The sequence below is a fragment of the Marmota monax genome, unplaced genomic scaffold, assembly GCF_021218885.2.
Source record: "Marmota monax isolate L192 unplaced genomic scaffold, Marmota_monax_Labrador192_F-V1.1 WCK01_AAM20220418_F8-fsc00002, whole genome shotgun sequence".
NCBI classification, from domain to species: domain Eukaryota; kingdom Metazoa; phylum Chordata; class Mammalia; order Rodentia; family Sciuridae; genus Marmota; species Marmota monax.
Window position 1 is genome coordinate 15,667,742 of NW_026693571.1, and position 16,927 is coordinate 15,684,668.

At 37.1% G+C, this 16,927-nt stretch overlaps 1 protein-coding gene across 2 annotated transcripts in view; it reads right to left on the reverse strand.

The window, feature by feature from the left end:
- The window catches only part of Bank1 (B cell scaffold protein with ankyrin repeats 1), a 305,105-nt gene that overhangs the window by 2,572 nt on the left and 285,606 nt on the right, over positions 1-16,927 (reverse strand). For both annotated transcript variants that reach the window (XM_046458972.2, XM_046458971.2), the window contains exons 14-15: positions 1,709-1,738; positions 643-695 (exon numbers count right to left, since the gene is read on the reverse strand). In XM_046458972.2, coding sequence (XP_046314928.1) covers positions 643-695; positions 1,709-1,738 — 83 coding nt within the window. The remainder of the gene's footprint in view (positions 1-642; positions 696-1,708; positions 1,739-16,927) is intronic.

Genomic DNA, 16,927 nt, shown 5'->3' on the forward strand with positions numbered 1-16,927 from the left:
TGTTGTTTTGAATTGGTCTCTGTTTTCAATTGCTGCTCTCCTTGCTTAGTGTTATTTTTAGCTTCTTGTTAGCAGTTTCTTTCCAATTAAGTTTATGATGTGAAGTAATGCACACTTGTATCAACAATATTTTGGGGCTGTATTTTCCCTATAAGTGGACTTTAAGTACTATCCATTCTGGTGCAAATAGAATCATCATAATCCTATTGTTAAAACAGATGCACTCATAATTCTTCTAAGATTTATTTTGTCTGTACATGTTGAGTTCAGTACACTTTGGCTTAAATGCTTTTTTCCCCTTTGAATTCTTTCTTTTTTTTCTCCAAATAATTTCCTTAAATTATGGCTCATATATTCTTGTAGTCAAATGTTCACCTAACCTATTTGGTTCATATTGATTTCAAAGTACATATAACATAGAAAATTTTTTCAGGCCATGTTCTTTATGAGAACATGAGAAAAAGAGAAATTCATCCTCCCCCTACATCCCCCTCCCCTTCCATCTTCCTTCTTTTATTTTTGCAGTACTGGAAATTGAATCCAGAGCCTCACACTTGCTACACAAGTGCTTTACCACTGAGCAATATATCCAGATTTTCTCTCTCTTTTTTAAATATTTTATAAAAATTAAATATAACCTACCTTATTGCTGAAGGGATTATTATACAACATATTTTCATTTTGGGAAGTGTTACCTAGAAATACAAACTCTGTTACTACCTCTATAGTCATTCGCATATATAATGGTTCACTTATTCAATACTTTAAAAACATGACATATACAAAGTCTAGGATATGGGTCAATAGAAAGATTAGTAAACAGATCAAAAGGGTGTATTGGAAAAGTCCCCTTGGCAAGTGTGCTATTACTTTCTCCTACTCACAGGGATTGACTTGGGTCAGATATGGCAGAGTTACTTCTCTTCAGAAATAATCTTTATAATAATACCTTTGAGGAACAATCTCCCTTTTTTCATACCTTCTTCATTTTCTTTTCACCATTCACCAGGATTGGCCAGTTGCAAAACATACTTGCTCCTTCTGTACACCATTGACCTACACCATTGCTCCTCCTGGTTTCACCACATGGTTCCTATTTTCCATCCCAACTACAGGACTCAGTCTTATTCCTTCTCCATCCCACAGTCAGTGCTTTGGTTCAGGCTGTAGACAGTTGCCTCTGGATCATTCACCAGTTCTGTAACTGGTCGCTAGATCCTCTCTACCTTCCCCGTATTCAGCACACACTCCTGCCTCATCACATTCAAGTGACTTGCTCTCTCAAATGTTACTCAAATTTCATTTGCTCTATCAATAGTTTCATTTATCCACTGGCCTCCATTTTTGTAAATCATTATCAGTCTTTATAGACCATCTCCATGTACAATTCTTCCATTTTACATGTGAGAAAACAAGCCTGGAGAGCTTAAGTCACATGCCACAGGTAACAACTAGTAAGTTGTGAATAGCCAGGTCAGTCAGTCAATGCACATGCTTCTTTCACTCTATTACAATTCCTCTGCCATTGCTATTCTAGAATCACCTAACATTTATGTTGGACGTCAAGTTGTTTTACACATAAACGTAAAATCTATGTGAATGTTTACACTGACTTACCTAGTCATATTGGGTTTTCATTAATATCAAAATTGGTTTTAATGTAACTTCATTTTAGTCTTAGATTCTTCCATTAATAACAGACACTTACCACTGGGATGATGCACAATGGTGAGTTTATCTAGAAGAAAAAAGAAAAAAAAAAACCAACCACATTCTACTGAGTTTTGTTCAACATTTACCTCAAGGTCTTTTCTTTTTGTTGTCTGACAGTGGTGTGTCTTGGTGGCTATGAATCTCACAGTCTGATTAAAAAAATTACTTACCCTAAATTTATCTCCCTTTGGTCACTAAGCATGAAACCATATCTTTCATTACTTTAATTTTTTTCTCTTCCAACACTTGTCCCAAGGTGTATATGGTTTTAGTTTTGTTTGACGATTAAAAGCTTGCTATTTAGTCTTGAAATTCCTTTAGCCTGAGCTATTCCATTCTTTTAAAACATCAATATTATTCAGGAATAATTACATATGGTACAATTTAAATATTTCTAAGTGTATACTTTGATGATTTTTGAAAAATCTGAAAATTCACCTACCCACCAAATCAATAGCATAGAGATAATTTCATCCGTAGAGAATATTCCCTCATACTCTCATGTCAATCTTCACTGAAACATTACTCATGATAGCCACCAATTTCTATCTCTGTAGATTAGAATTCCAGATAAATGGAATTATATAGCATGTATCATTTGTTTCTGATGATCTTTTACTTATACTGATTGAGATTCATTTCTGTTATGTATAATAGTAAGTATCCCTTCTTACTGCTTGAGTAGTATCTTATCGTATAAATATATCATGAAATAATTACCCATTTTTCCTGTTCAACTTTTGGATTATTTCCAACAATTTATCTACTGTTCTTTTTTATTTTTAGCCTTAGAACACACTGTTTTCTAATTTATTTATATTCTTTTTCTCCCATCCTCCTTTAGTATGAACATTTTATTTGTAATACTCCTCAGCTAATTTATTTCTGCTTGTATAAAATTTTGCCTCCTTTCCCTACCCCTTTCTTGTTTATTAAATATACAAAATATTTACATAGTTCTGAAAGTCAGAAGTATACACAGAGAAGTATGGATTTTTTTTCTTTTTGAGCCAATTTAGGTAAGTTTTGTTTTTGAAGTAATTTGTTCTTTTTTAGCTAAGTGATAATAAATATGGTGGCAAAAGTTCTTATATTTTCTTAACATGTTTTTAATGCCTATAGGATCTGGTGTGATAACCCACTTTATTTAGTTTCTACTTTGGATAACTTGTTTTCCTTTTTTTTTTCCTTGATAATTCCTCCAAAACCTTATCAATTTTATTTATCACTTATGACTTATTTTTGGCTTTGTAAATTCTCCCTTTTGTTAATTTCTTTCCTTTTTTAAAATTAATTTCTGATATTATTTCTTTTTTTTAAAGAGAGAGAGAGAGAGAGAGAGAGAGAGAGAGAGAGAGAGAGAGAATTTTTTAATATTTATTTTTCAGTTCTCAGCAGACACAACATCTTTGTTTGTATGTGGTGCTGAGGATCAAACCCAGGCCGCATGCATGCCAGGCAAGCGCACTACCGCTTGAGCCACATCCCCAGCCCAGTGATATTATTTCTTTACTCTTGCCTATTTTTGAGTTTTCTAAATGTAAAGTTAAATCATTGATCTAAAACATTTTTGTTTTTTCTATCATAATTTTTATATTTACAAAATTTCCTCTATTAACCACACAACTATTGGAGTTGCATTCTACACATTTTGATACATTTCTTTCATTATCCTTTGAGTTGAAATATTTTCATTTCTTATTTGACCCATTGATTATTTTGAAATGTTATATTTAATTCCTAAAAAAATTTAGAGAGATTTTCTAGGTAACTAATTTGTTATTTTCTAATTTACTTCTACTGTGGCAAGACAATATGATATTAAAATCTTTCAGAACACATGTGAGGTCTCAATTCTTTTAAGTAAAATAATGTTTGATGGTTCAACAGATGGTCTATCTTGGTGGAAGTCCCATGCACACCTTTAACAAACATGAGTTTTTTGGATGCCTTGTTCTGTAAGTGCCAATTTGATCAAGTTAGTTGAAGTATAGTTCTGGACTTTTGTATTTTCATTTATTTTTGTTTGTTTGTTCTATTAATTACTAAGAAAAAAGTAATAATATCTCTGAGCACTGTCAGTTTGCTTCATGAGTTTTGAATTTTGGATTTAGGATAATTATATCTTCCTAGTTGAACTTCATGTTTGTCATTATGTAATATTATCTTTTATCTCTTGTAGTAATCTTTGAAGTTTATTTTGTCTTCTGCTAATGTGACCCTGCCAGATGTCCTATGCTTACTGTTGGTGTGGCAGATTCTTCACCATCTTTTACTTCCAAATTATCTATGTGTTATATTTTAAATGTGTATCTTTCAGACAGTGGAAACTTAGGTATTGCTTTTTTACCCAGTCTGAAAATATCTGCCTTTTAAATGAGGTATTTAATCCATTTATATTTAACATAAATATTGAAATGGCTCAGTTTAATGCAACCATCTTATTCTTGGTTTTTCACTTATCTGTTTTGTTTAAGTTCCTCTTCTGTTGCTTTCTTGCTTTCTATTTTGTGAATCAAACAATTATTTTTTGTTAGAGCTTTATAGTTCTACACATGGTTGGTTCACCCTGAAAAACTCATACATGTGTGAAAACTGACTTCAGTTCAGGATCTCCTCTTTCCTTCAACTTTCCCCTCCTGTCTTTTCCCTCCTTTCCCATTCTCCTTCTTCTACTTCACTGAACTTCCTTTTGCTCATCTATTAATTTATATTTGATTAGTTATTTTTTATCATATTCTTCCCCCTTTATTTCCTTTAGAGTACTATCTTCATTCCACATATGAGAGAAAACATTTGACATTTGAGTTTGTGAGTTTGGCTAATTTTACTTTGCATGATCTTCTTTATTTCTATCCATTTACTAGCAAATGCCATAATTTTATTCCTTTTTTATGGTTGAGTAGAACTCCATTGTGTGTGTATGTATGTATATATATCTCCACAATTTCTTAATCCATTAATCTACTGGCAGGCATTTGGGTTGGTTCATAATTTAGCTATTGGAATTGTGCTGCTATGAACATTGAGATGGCCGTGTCAGTGTAGTATGATAATTTTAGGTCTTTTAGAAAAATACAAAGGAGTGGAATAGCTAGGTCATATGGTGACTCCATCTCTAATTTTTTGAGGAATATCCATATTGCTTTCCAGAGTGTTTGTACTAGTTTGTAGTCCCACCAACAATGTACAAGTGTACATTTTCCTCAGAACCATGCCAGTATTTATTTTTATTGTTGTTTATATTCTTGATCTTTGGCATTCTGATTGGAGTGATATGAAATCTTAGTTCAGTTTTTATTTGCATTTCCCTGGTTGCTAGAGATGTTAAAACATTTTTTCAAGTGACCAACATTTTCCAACATACTTATTGGAAATTTGTGTTTCTTTTTTTGAGAAGTTTCTGTTTAATTCTTTTGCCCATTTATTGATTGGGATTTTTTTTTTTGTGTGTGTATTTGTGTGCTTTGAGTTCTTTGTATATCCCAGAAATTAATGCCCTGAGGTGTAGGTGGCCAAGATTTATCTTATTCCATAAGGCTCTCTCTCTCTTCATGATTTTAATTATTTAATTTGCTGTACAGAGCTTTTAGTTTAATAGCATCCTACTTACTGATTTTATTTCTTATGCTTTGGGGATCTTGTTAAGGAAGATGGCACCAGCACCTATACGATGGAGTGTTGACTCTATGTTTTTTTGTAGCAGTTAAAAAGTTTCTGGTCTATAATCCTAGGTCTTTGATCCATCGTGATTTAGGATTTGTGCAGGTTGAGACAGAGAGAGAGGGATCTAGTTGCATTTTTCTACAATACCATTTGTTTAAAAAATGCTGTCTTGTATATTTTTTTGCATCTTTGTCAAATATCAGACAGCTATAGGTATGTGGATTTATCTCTGTGTCTTCTATTCTGTTTCATTGGTCTTCATGTCTGTTTTGATGCCAATACCATGCTGGTTTTGTTAGTATAATTTCAGATCAGGTATTGTGATGCCTACTGCTTCACTTTTCTTGCCTAGTATTGCTTTGTCTATTCTGGATCAATTTTCTTTCAAATGAATTTAAGAATTTTAAAAATAATTCTGTATTGCTCAGAGAGAAGATGGCCGCTGCGTACGGGGGTTGCTGAAGTGCTGAGCGTGGTGCTCAAAGTAGCGGCTTTAATAGAGATTTCGCACAGTCTGTTAAAGCTCCTTTCACCGTTAATCTGTAGTGGACCACTTTGCCAAGGAGCAGGAAGAACAAAGAAATCGAAAAAGAGACGCTTGGCTGCTCAGAGCCGCGGGCGCTTTGCTCCCATCTGCTTCCTCTTTCGCTTCGCTCCGGGCGGAGAAGCTGAATGTGCAATCAGCAGTGGATTGTAAGTACCCGAGGCAAAGAAAGCTCAGTGCGCCCCGCCTTTTTTTTTTTTTTTTTTTTTTGAATATTTTTTATACAGGGAGAGTTTGTGGATTGGGATTGCTGGCAGGGCTGTGGTTTCTGTGCCGAAAATCCACTCCGCGGGAGCCGCCATTTGCTTTCTGCTTGCTGTCTTGATGGCTCCGTATACACTGTCCGGCAGCCGCACCTAGAGGTTGCAGCTGGGCTGCGTGCCGAGCCCTGTCCTCCGAAGGCTGGACTGCAGCCTCGAGCGTCTCCGTGGCCTGTTCGCCGCTGCACCTTCGGGCAGAGCCTGCTCTGGGGTCGTTCTGCACCCCCCTGCCAGGGGACCCGTGCTCCGGAGGAGGGGGACGGAGAGCCGCGGCGGCAGCCGCTTGGGCCCCTGGGGCCTGGCACCGGGCTGAAGAGCTGCGGAGGCCAGGGCGGCTCTGCTACGGTCGCAGACAAGCGCGGACGCTTGCCAGGGCGGCTCTGCTACGGTCGCAGACAAGCGCGGACGCTTGTCAGCGCGGCCCAGAGTTTCATTTCTAGAAATCTGGACTGGAAACAGAAGCAGCAGTTTGTATAATCCCAAGAACTTGCTTATACCAGGAAGCTGTAAGGGCAACATGAATATTACTGAGGAGATGTAACATGGTGGCAGGCGCAGAGAGATCAAGTCTCTGACATCTTCAACTGTGAGGGCATAGGGAGCCGTAAACTGTCTAAATGCTGTTTGCTCAGGATCACTAGGCAATGCTGAGCTGACGTGGATCTGGGGTGTACAGGCTGGGCCCCTCAGAACACACACACAGAGCCCGAATCGGAGGCAATTAAGCTCCGGTTCGCCTGCTTCGTGTGACTCAGCACTAACGATCCCGCTGAAATAATTGGCCGGCCCTTAGGAACTTACAGAGGTAAAAGCCAACCGAGCCTTCATAGGCAGTGGCCACAGGACTGAAACGGGGATTGGGAGAGACAGTCAGGACCCACCCGTTGCATTGGTCATCCGGCAAAGGGAACAAACGGTCACCATTTGCATGGGATATCACCATGGCAGAGAAATGGCGTCATGGGCGGAGGAGATAACTGCAGTGAAACCAGCGCGACAGGTGTGTAATCCCCTAGCCATCTCTCTCCACACAGCGGGGGAAACCTTAAGGGCCACTCCCAGCTCTCCTGTGAACGCAATAACCAGACCGAGGGAACCAGGAGTGGCGCAGGACTCGCGGCGCGGAACTCCCGGCTACCGCTCCCACCAGTGCTGACAACTGAGGTCTCTTGCACCAGCTACCGGGGGCGTGGCTACAGGAGGGCAAGCAAATTCGCTGGGGGATCTCAGCCCCAAGCTCTACAAACTTAGGGTCTGAGGGAGGCAAACAGGGAGAGTGAGCCCAGGTGTTCATGAAAACAGGGCTCCCAGGAGCAGCAGACCTGGCGTGTAGACAGTATTGTGGTGAGCGCCACAGGTGAGCACGGCCTGGCTTGAGGAAACACAAGACAAGGCCCTAGACACTCAGGATTGGAGACCCGCCCAGTCTAGGAGAAAGAGCTGCTGCACAGTGAATGGTTCCCACCTATTGACAGGAGAAGCTTGGCCCAGTGGGCACAGCTCCACCTACTGGAAGAGAAGTTAATAGAACTCTAGGACTGCATTTATTATTATTATTATTATCATTTTTTTTTCTTTTCTTTTTCTTTTTTTTTCTTTCTTCTTTTTCTTTCATTTTCAATTTTTATTTGTTGTTGTTCTTTAATTTTTTTTCAATGTTTCTATTTTTTTTAATTTTTTTAATTTTATTATTATTTTTTTTTAATTTTAATTTTCATTTTTTATTATCACTATTATTTTTGTTAAAATTTTTTTTTTCCGTCTTTTCTTTCTTTCTTTATTATCTAATCTTTGTTATTCTTGTTTCTTTTGTCTTTTCATTTCTTTTCAATCTTCTTATTCCCCCTTCCTTGAATTCTACCTGCCTACTCTCATTCTCTTTAGTGACTTCTTCCCTTCCCTTCTAATATCTTTCCTCTCAAGCATCAAATAAATCTATAAGAGTAAACAGTAACTCAGCAGTCAAACAGAACAAGAAGTAACATGAGCAGCATAAAAAAGCAAGGAAGAAAAGGAGTACAAACAATGAAGGACAGCCTAAATATTCAGGAGGACCTAGAGTCAGCAGAAAAATGGTCATATAAAGATCTCAAGGAATACCTTAGACAGATGGAATGGAACCTTAAAGAAGATACGAGACAGCAAATCCAAACAGTGAAAGAACACTTTGAAAATGAATTACATAGACAGATAAAAGAAGAAGTTAAGCATCTTTATCAGGAGATTGAGATTATAAAAAAAAACCAAACAATAATTCTAGAAATGAAGGAAACGATAAACCAAATTAAAAACTCAATTGAGAGTATCACTAACAGAGTGGAGCAAGTAGAAGCCAGAACATCAGATAATGAAGACAAAATATATCATCTTGAAAAGAGCCTAGCCAACTCAGAAAGGCTGGTTAAAAACCACGAGAAAAACATCCAAGAGATATGGGATAACATAAAGAAACCAAACCTACGAGTCATCGGGATAGAAGAAGGTACAGAGATTCAAACCAAGGGAATGAGTAACCTGCTGAAAGAAATAATTACAGAAAACTTTCCAGAAATAAAAAAGGAAACGGATATACAAATTGTAGATGCATACAGGACACCGAGCACACAAAATCACAGTAGACCAACGCCAAGACACATTGTTATGAAGATATCCAATATACAGAACAAAGAGAAAATACTAAAAGCTACAAGAGAAAGGAGGCAGATTACATTCAGGGGTAAACCAATAAGGTTAACAACGGATTTTTCATCACAGACGCTGAAAGCGAGAAGATCCTGGAACAACGTATTTCAAACACTGAAAGACAATGGATGCCAACCAAGAATTCTGTATCCAGCAAAATTAAGCTTCAGGTACGATAACGAAATAAAAATCTTTCATGATAAACAAAAGCTAAAAGAATTTGCAGCCAGAAAACCAGCATTGCAAAGCATCTTGAGCAAAACACTACACGAGGAAGAAATGAAAAACAATAACCAAAACCATCAGTGGGAAGTGCCTCTATAAAGACAGAGGGCGGGGGGAAAGCTAACCATGGAGAAACAAACTAAATTAAAAAAAAAAAAAAAGAAGATAAATAATCAAACATGGCTGGAAGTACAAACCATATATCAATAGTAACTCTAAACATTAATGGCTTAAACTCTCCAATAAAGCGACATAGGCTGGTAACATGGATTAAAAAAACAAATCCAACAATATGCTGCCTCCAGGAGACACATCTGATTGGAAAAGACATACACAGGCTGAAGGTGAAAGGTTGGGAAAAAATATACCATGCACACGGTCCTCGTAAGCAAGCAGGGGTGGCCATCCTCATATCGAATAAAATTGACTTCAAGACTAAATTAATCAAAAGGGATAAGGAAGGACATTATATACTGTTAAAAGGAACCATTTACCAACAAGACATAACAATTATCAATATTTATGCACCAAATAATGGTGCTGCGACGTTCATAAAACAAATTCTCCTCAAGTTCAAGAATCAAATAGACCACAACACAATAATTATGGGTGACTTCAACACACCTCTCTCACAATTGGACAGATCCTCCAAACAAAAGCTGAATAAAGAAACTATAGAACTCAATATCACAATCAACAACCTAGACTTAACTGACATATATAGAATATATCAACCATCATCAAGTGGATATACTTTTTTCTCAGCAGCACATGGATCCTCCTCAAAAATAGACCATATATTATGCCATAGGGCAACCCTCAGTAAATATACAGGGGTGGAGATAATACCATGCATTTTATCTGATCATAATGGAATGAAACTGGAAATCAATGATAAAAGACGGAAGGAAAAATCCTACATCACATGGAAAATGAACAATATGTTACTGAATGATCAATGGGTTACAGAAGACATAAAGGAAGAAATCAAAAAATTCTTAGAGATAAATGAAAATACAGACACAACATATCGGAATCTATGGGACACAATGAAAGCAGTTTTAAGAGGGAAATTCATCGCTTGGAGGTCATTCCTCAAAAAAAGGAAAAACCAACAAATAAATGAGCTCACACTTCATCTCAAAGCCCTAGAAAAGGAAGAGCAAAACAACAGCAAATGTAGCAGAAGGCAAGAAATAATTAAAATCAGAGCGGAAATCAATGAAATTGAAACAAAAGAAACTATTGAAAAAATTAACAAAACTAAAAGTTGGTTCTTTGAAAAAATAAATAAGATCGACAGACCCTTAGCCATGCTAACGAAGAGAAGAAGAGAGAGAACTCAAATCACTAACATACGGGATGAAAAAGGCAATATCACAACAGACACTACAGAAATACAGAAGACAATTAGAAATTATTTTGAAAACCTATATTCCAATAAAATAGAAGATAGTGAAGACATTGATAAATTCCTTAAGTCATATGATTTGCCCAGACTGAGTCAGGAGGATACTCACAACTTAAACAGACCAATAACAATAGATGAAATAGAAGAAGCAATCAAAAGACTTCCAACCAAGAAAAGCCCAGGACCGGATGGGTATACAGCGGAGTTTTACAAAACCTTTAAGGAAGAATTAATACCAATACTTTTCAAGTTATTTCAGGAAATAGAAAAAGAAGGAGCTCTGCCAAATTCATTCTATGAGGCCAACATCACCCTGATTCCGAAACCAGACAAAGACACCTCAAAGAAAGAAAACTACAGACCAATATCTCTGATGAACATAGATGCAAAAATCCTCAATAAAATTCTGGCGAACCGGATACAAAGGCACATCAAAAAAATTGTGCACCATGATCAAGTTGGATTCATCCCTGGGATGCAAGGATGGTTCAATATACGGAAATCAATAAATGTTATTCACCACATCAATAGACTTAAAAATAAGAACCATATGATCATCTCAATAGACGCAGAAAAAGCATTCGACAAAGTACAGCATCCCTTTATGTTCAAAACATTAGAAAAACTAGGGATAACAGGAACTTACCTCGACATTGTAAAAGCTATCTATGCTAAGCCTCAGGCTAGCATCATTCTCAATGGAGAAAAATTGAAGGCATTCCCCCTAAAATCTGGAACAAGACAGGGATGCCCTCTATCACCACTTCTATTCAATATAGTTCTCGAAACACTGGCCAGAGCAATTAGACAGACGAAAGAAATTAAAGGCATAAAAATAGGAAAGGAAGAACTTAAATTATCACTATTTGCAGATGACATGATTCTATACCTAGAAGACCCAAAAGGGTCTACAAAAAAACTACTAGAACTAATAAATGAATTCAGCAAAGTGGCAGGATATAAAATCAACACGCATAAATCAAAGGCATTTCTGTATATCAGCGACAAAACTTCTGAAACGGAAATGAGGAAAAACACTCCATTCACAATATCCTCAAAAAAAATAAAATACTTGGGAATCAACCTAACAAGAGAGGTGAAAGATTTATATAATGAAAACTACAAAACCCTAAAAAGAGAAGTAGAAGAAGATCTTAGAAGATGGAAAAATATACCCTGTTCATGGATAGGCAGAACTAACATCATCAAAATGGCGATATTACCAAAAGTTCTCTATAGGTTTAATGCAATGCCAATCAAAATCCCAACGGCATTTCTTGTAGAAATGGATAAAGCAATCATGAAATTCATATGGAAAAATAAAAGACCCAGAATAGCAAAAGCAATTCTAAGCAGGAAGTGTGAATCAGGCGGTATAGCGATACCAGACTTAAAACTATATTACAGAGCAATAGTAACAAAAACAGCATGGTACTGGTACCAAAACAGGAGGGTGGACCAATGGTACAGAATAGAGGACACAGAGACTAATCCACAAAGCTACAACTATCTTATATTTGATAAAGGAGCTAAAAGCATGCAATGGAGGGAGGATAGCATCTTCAACAAATGGTGCTGGGAAAACTGGAAATCCATATGCAACAAAATGAAATTGAATCCCCTCCTCTCGCCATGCACAAAAGTTAACTCAAAGTGGATCAAGGAGCTAGATATCAAATCAGAGACTCTGCGTCTGATAGAAGAAAAAGTTGGCTCCGATCTACATATTGTAGGGTCGGGCTCCAAATTCCTTAATAGGACACCCATAGCACAAAAGTTGATAACAAAAATCAACAAATGGGACTTACTTAAACTGAAAAGTTTTCTCTCAGCAAGAGAAACAATAAAAGAGGTAAATAGGGAGCCTACATCATGGGAACAAATTTTTACTCCTCACACTTCAGATAGAGCCCTAATATCCAGAGTATACAAAGAACTCAAAAAATTAAACAATAAGAAAACAAATAACCCAATCAACAAATGGGCCAAAGACCTGAACAGACACTTCTCAGAGGAGGACATACAATCAATCAACAAGTACATGAAAAAATGCTCACCATCTCTAGCAGTCAGAGAAATGCAAATCAAAACCACCCTAAGATACCATCTCACTCCAGTAAGATTGGCAGCCATTATGAAGTCAAACAACAACAAGTGCTGGAGAGGATGTGGGGAAAAGGGTACTCTTGTACATTGCTGGTGGGACTGCAAACTGGTGCGGCCAATCTGGAAAACAGTATGGAGACTCCTGGGAAAGCTGGGAATGGAACCACCATTTGACCCAGCTATTGCCCTTCTTGGACTTTTCCCTGAAGACCTTAAAAGAGCGTACTACAGGGATACTGCTACATCGATGTTCATAGCAGCACAATTCACAATTGCTAGACTGTGGAACCAACCCAGATGCCCTTCAATAGATGAATGGATAAAAAAAATGTGGCATTTATACACCATGGAGTATTACGCAGCACTAAAAAATGACAAAATCATAGAATTTGCAGGGAAATGGATGGCACTAGAGCAGATTATGCTTAGTGAAGCTAGCCAATCCCTAAAAAACAAATACCAAATGTCTTCTTTGATATAAGGAGAGCAACTAAGAACAGAGCAGGGAGGAAGAGCAGGAAGAAAAGATTAACATTAAACAGATACATGAGGTGGGATGGAAAGGGAGAGAAAAGGGAAATTGCATGGTAATGGAGGGAGACCCTCATTGTTATACAAAATTACATATAAGAGGTTGTGAGGGGAATGGGAAAATAAACAAGGAGAGATATGAATTACAGTGGATGGGGTAGAGAGAGAAGATGGGAGGGGAGGGAGGGGGGATGGTAGAGGATAGGAAAGGTAGCAGAATACAACAGTTACTAATAGGGCATTATGTAAAAATGTGGATGTGTAACCGATGTGATTCTGCAATCTGTATTTGGGGTAAAATTGGGAGTTCATAACCAACTTGAATCTAATGTATGAAATATGATATGTGAAGAGCTTTATAATGTTTTGAACAACCAATAAAAAAAAATTAAAAAAAAAAAAATAATAATTCTGTGAAGAAGGTAATAGGGATTTGATGATGGTTACATTGAATCTGTATATTGCTTTGGTAGTATGGTCATTTTGACAATATTGATTCTCCTTATCCAAGAACATGGGATAACTTTCCATCTTCTAAGATCTTTTTCAATTTTTTCCTCAGTATTTAAAGGGATAATTGACATGGAAGCAGACGTCTCTGTGATCTCAATAAGACATTGGCCAGAAGGATGGACTATACATATAGCTCCTGCTATTTAAAAGCTATTAGTCAGATTTCTAAGCCTGCTCAGAGTACCCAGTTCTTCAGTGGAAAGATGAAGACAGCAACAGAGGACTTTTATAATCTTATGTCCTTCAAAGTTTGCCAGTAAATTTATGGGGTTGTGATATATTAAGCAATATGGGAGTCTTATTAATGAATCCTAATTTAGTGGTAACTTCTCAAATGCTTAATCAAGGATTTATCTCTACTAAAGAACTGGGAAAAGATCAACAGAGAAGGTGTGCACCTATACTACAGTCCCCTCAGCAAGGATGACGTGGGTTGGGATATTTACCTAATCAGCCTTTTTAATGAAGGCATTGATCTCTTCTTGGACCCAGAAAAAAGCAGAAAAATAAATCGGCTATCTGATGATCCTGTCTGAGTTGATCAACAGCCCCTCACAAGGGAAAAACTTTGAGTGGTTCATATATTAATTCAAGAACAGCTTCAATCTGGTCACAGTGAACCTAATTTTAGCCCATGCAATTACCTCAATTTTTGTAATAAAGAAAAAATCTAGGAAATGGAGATTGTTATAAGATCTCAAGCAATCAATTGGAATTAATGGGTGCTTTATAGCCTGGGCTTCCTTTTCCTGCAGCTATTCCTCTTGATCAGCAATTAATAGTAATAAATTTGAAAGATTGTTTTTTCACTATACCTTTGCATCCAACAGAGTATAAGAGATTTGCATTTAGCATCCCAGCTGTGAATTTCAAGAACCCTGTAAAAGGTTACTGCTGGAAAGTTTTGTCCCAAGAAGGTTCTACTTATCAAACATGGAGGACCTGGAGCCAAAGTTCAAATGACTAAAGATTGGACTGGATGTGTTGATCCTGACCCCAGCAGGAACCACAGGCTGAGGAGGAAGAGGAGGACTCTACAGACTCAGAAGGCCAACTTGCCAACATGGGCACAACTAAAGAACCCAACGTATCAGGTTGAGTGGATGATTGAACAAAGGGAGGTGCCAAGTCTCCAATCACAATATTTGTGGTTATGTTGGCTTAATTGAGCTGCCAGGTAAGTGGAGTTCATGGGGAAACTTATTGGACCTCTTTTCCAGATCCACATTTAGTACACCTAGCGGTGTGGACTGGAGAATCCATCCCAGTATTTACAGATAAACACATGACACCTATTCATGTAACTGGATTTAGTTATACTGGCTACAGTGGGAATCTACTTATATGTTGGTTCTATGATAAACATGCTGGCTGTTTAAAAGTAAACTTTGAGGAAAAGATGGCATATGGATGGCATAGATCAGCTAATCATACTGGCCCCTGGGACTTAAGATCATATGTCTGGACACTTATTAAAATGGGACTTTCTCAAAACAAGCCAGTCATTCTCATAGAACATCCACCAATACCTTACCACCCTAATCATTCTGTAATAGAATTTGGCATGTTTCCTAAATGGATGGAATGTGCAAATATCTTGCCAGTGCAACATAAAGTCTTTAGAAATGGTGGATATATTTTGTATTGGTCTCCAAGAATTGATAACAGACAGCTACATCAGGATTCCTTGACTCCTGGAGGATTTGTTGGTGATGTCCTGACTTTCAGTGATGGTGGCATGCAAATGATCTGTGGCACTTAATAGTTGCCTCAGATTTTCTCCAGCACACAGAAGGCCCCAAGCTTGACTTTATAGACAGGAACTTCAAAGAGGGCTTTGCTATGGCCTGTGGGCCTGTGTTCAATCTCCTTATGCTTTAATTTCTGGTAACGTAAGAGTAAAAAGAAAAGGAGAAAAATATCATGTATGCTGTAATCTAACCAACTGTATCACCAGATATAATAGAAGGAAAGGAATAATCATTCTTTACCAACCCTCCTTTGTTTTACTTCTAGCTAACATTTCAGGGCCTTGTTAGGCTGATGTTGGAGTTCAAGTTTTAAAACAAATGCATGCCCAGCTAGGCAGACCCTGATTATGCTATTGGCTTTATAGTTCTTAGAGTAGTTGTTTTAATATTCTTTATAGCCTCTACTGTGAAAGTTTCTGTGTATTATCTCAAATCATTTAAAATGCTCATTTTCTTAATAATTTGGCTTAAAATGCTTCCAAGGCCCTACATTATCAGGTAAATATTGATGAAAAGATTGAGACTAAATTAAATTCTTTGGAAGCTACTGTCCAAAGAATTGGAAATATTGAAAATGAATGTTCCACTCCCAAATTTAATCAAAGGCTTTGTTGCCATGCTGGCTATAAGTATGTCTGCATTATTGCAGCCAAATGTTTCCAAATGGAGTTGGGAAAAGGTAAAAAATCATTTAATGGGCATTTGGCACAGCAATAATAACTGTTTGGGTTTTTTGGACTTACATCATCGCATTCAGGATATTCAGAATAGCAGGATTGATCCCCTGGATCCTGCATTTTTAGCTGAACAAATACTTCATGACTTAAATGGTTTTAATTCTGGAAATATGTTGAAACATTCCATGTGGTATATTTTTGGAATGATATGTTTGCTACTAATTCTCTTTTGTGTCATAATAATAGGTTGCTGTAACTTCAGAGAGGAGATCTGGGAACTTCAAGTTACTGCATTTAAAAAATAAAGAAGGGGGAGATGTTGAAAGCAGTTAATAAATCAATGCTTTGAATTATGCAAAACCTGGACAATGAGGCATTGCTTCTGGGAATCTTGTGGTGTGAAAGTGTCTGGGGGAATGTCCATTTGCAAAAATCATGGCTCCTGTTAATAGGAAGATTCTATGCTTGTCAAGGAATTTGCTAGTTTAAAAAGCCTTGGTTTCAAATCCCAGCTGCCCAGAGGTAAAAGAGATGGGCATAACCTGCTAAGCCTCAACCATATTGTTTTTCTCAAACTTCATCCTTATTACCTCAAGAATTTTTTTGTACTGAAGCCCTTTGGTGTTCCTACCTATAAAAATAAAATGCATATTCTAATTTTTTTTGTTAGAGCCATTGTCCACCAGAGCTGGATCATCCCCCACTTTTCACTAATAATTGAGTCTTGTCTTATTTCTATAATTTTTAATGAATTTTCTTAATCTAGCTCACTGCTTGTGTTGGTTAACTGTTCACCCACTGTGCTGGCTGCAGCAGATGACAAGTGTTCTATAATTTTCATTGTAGAT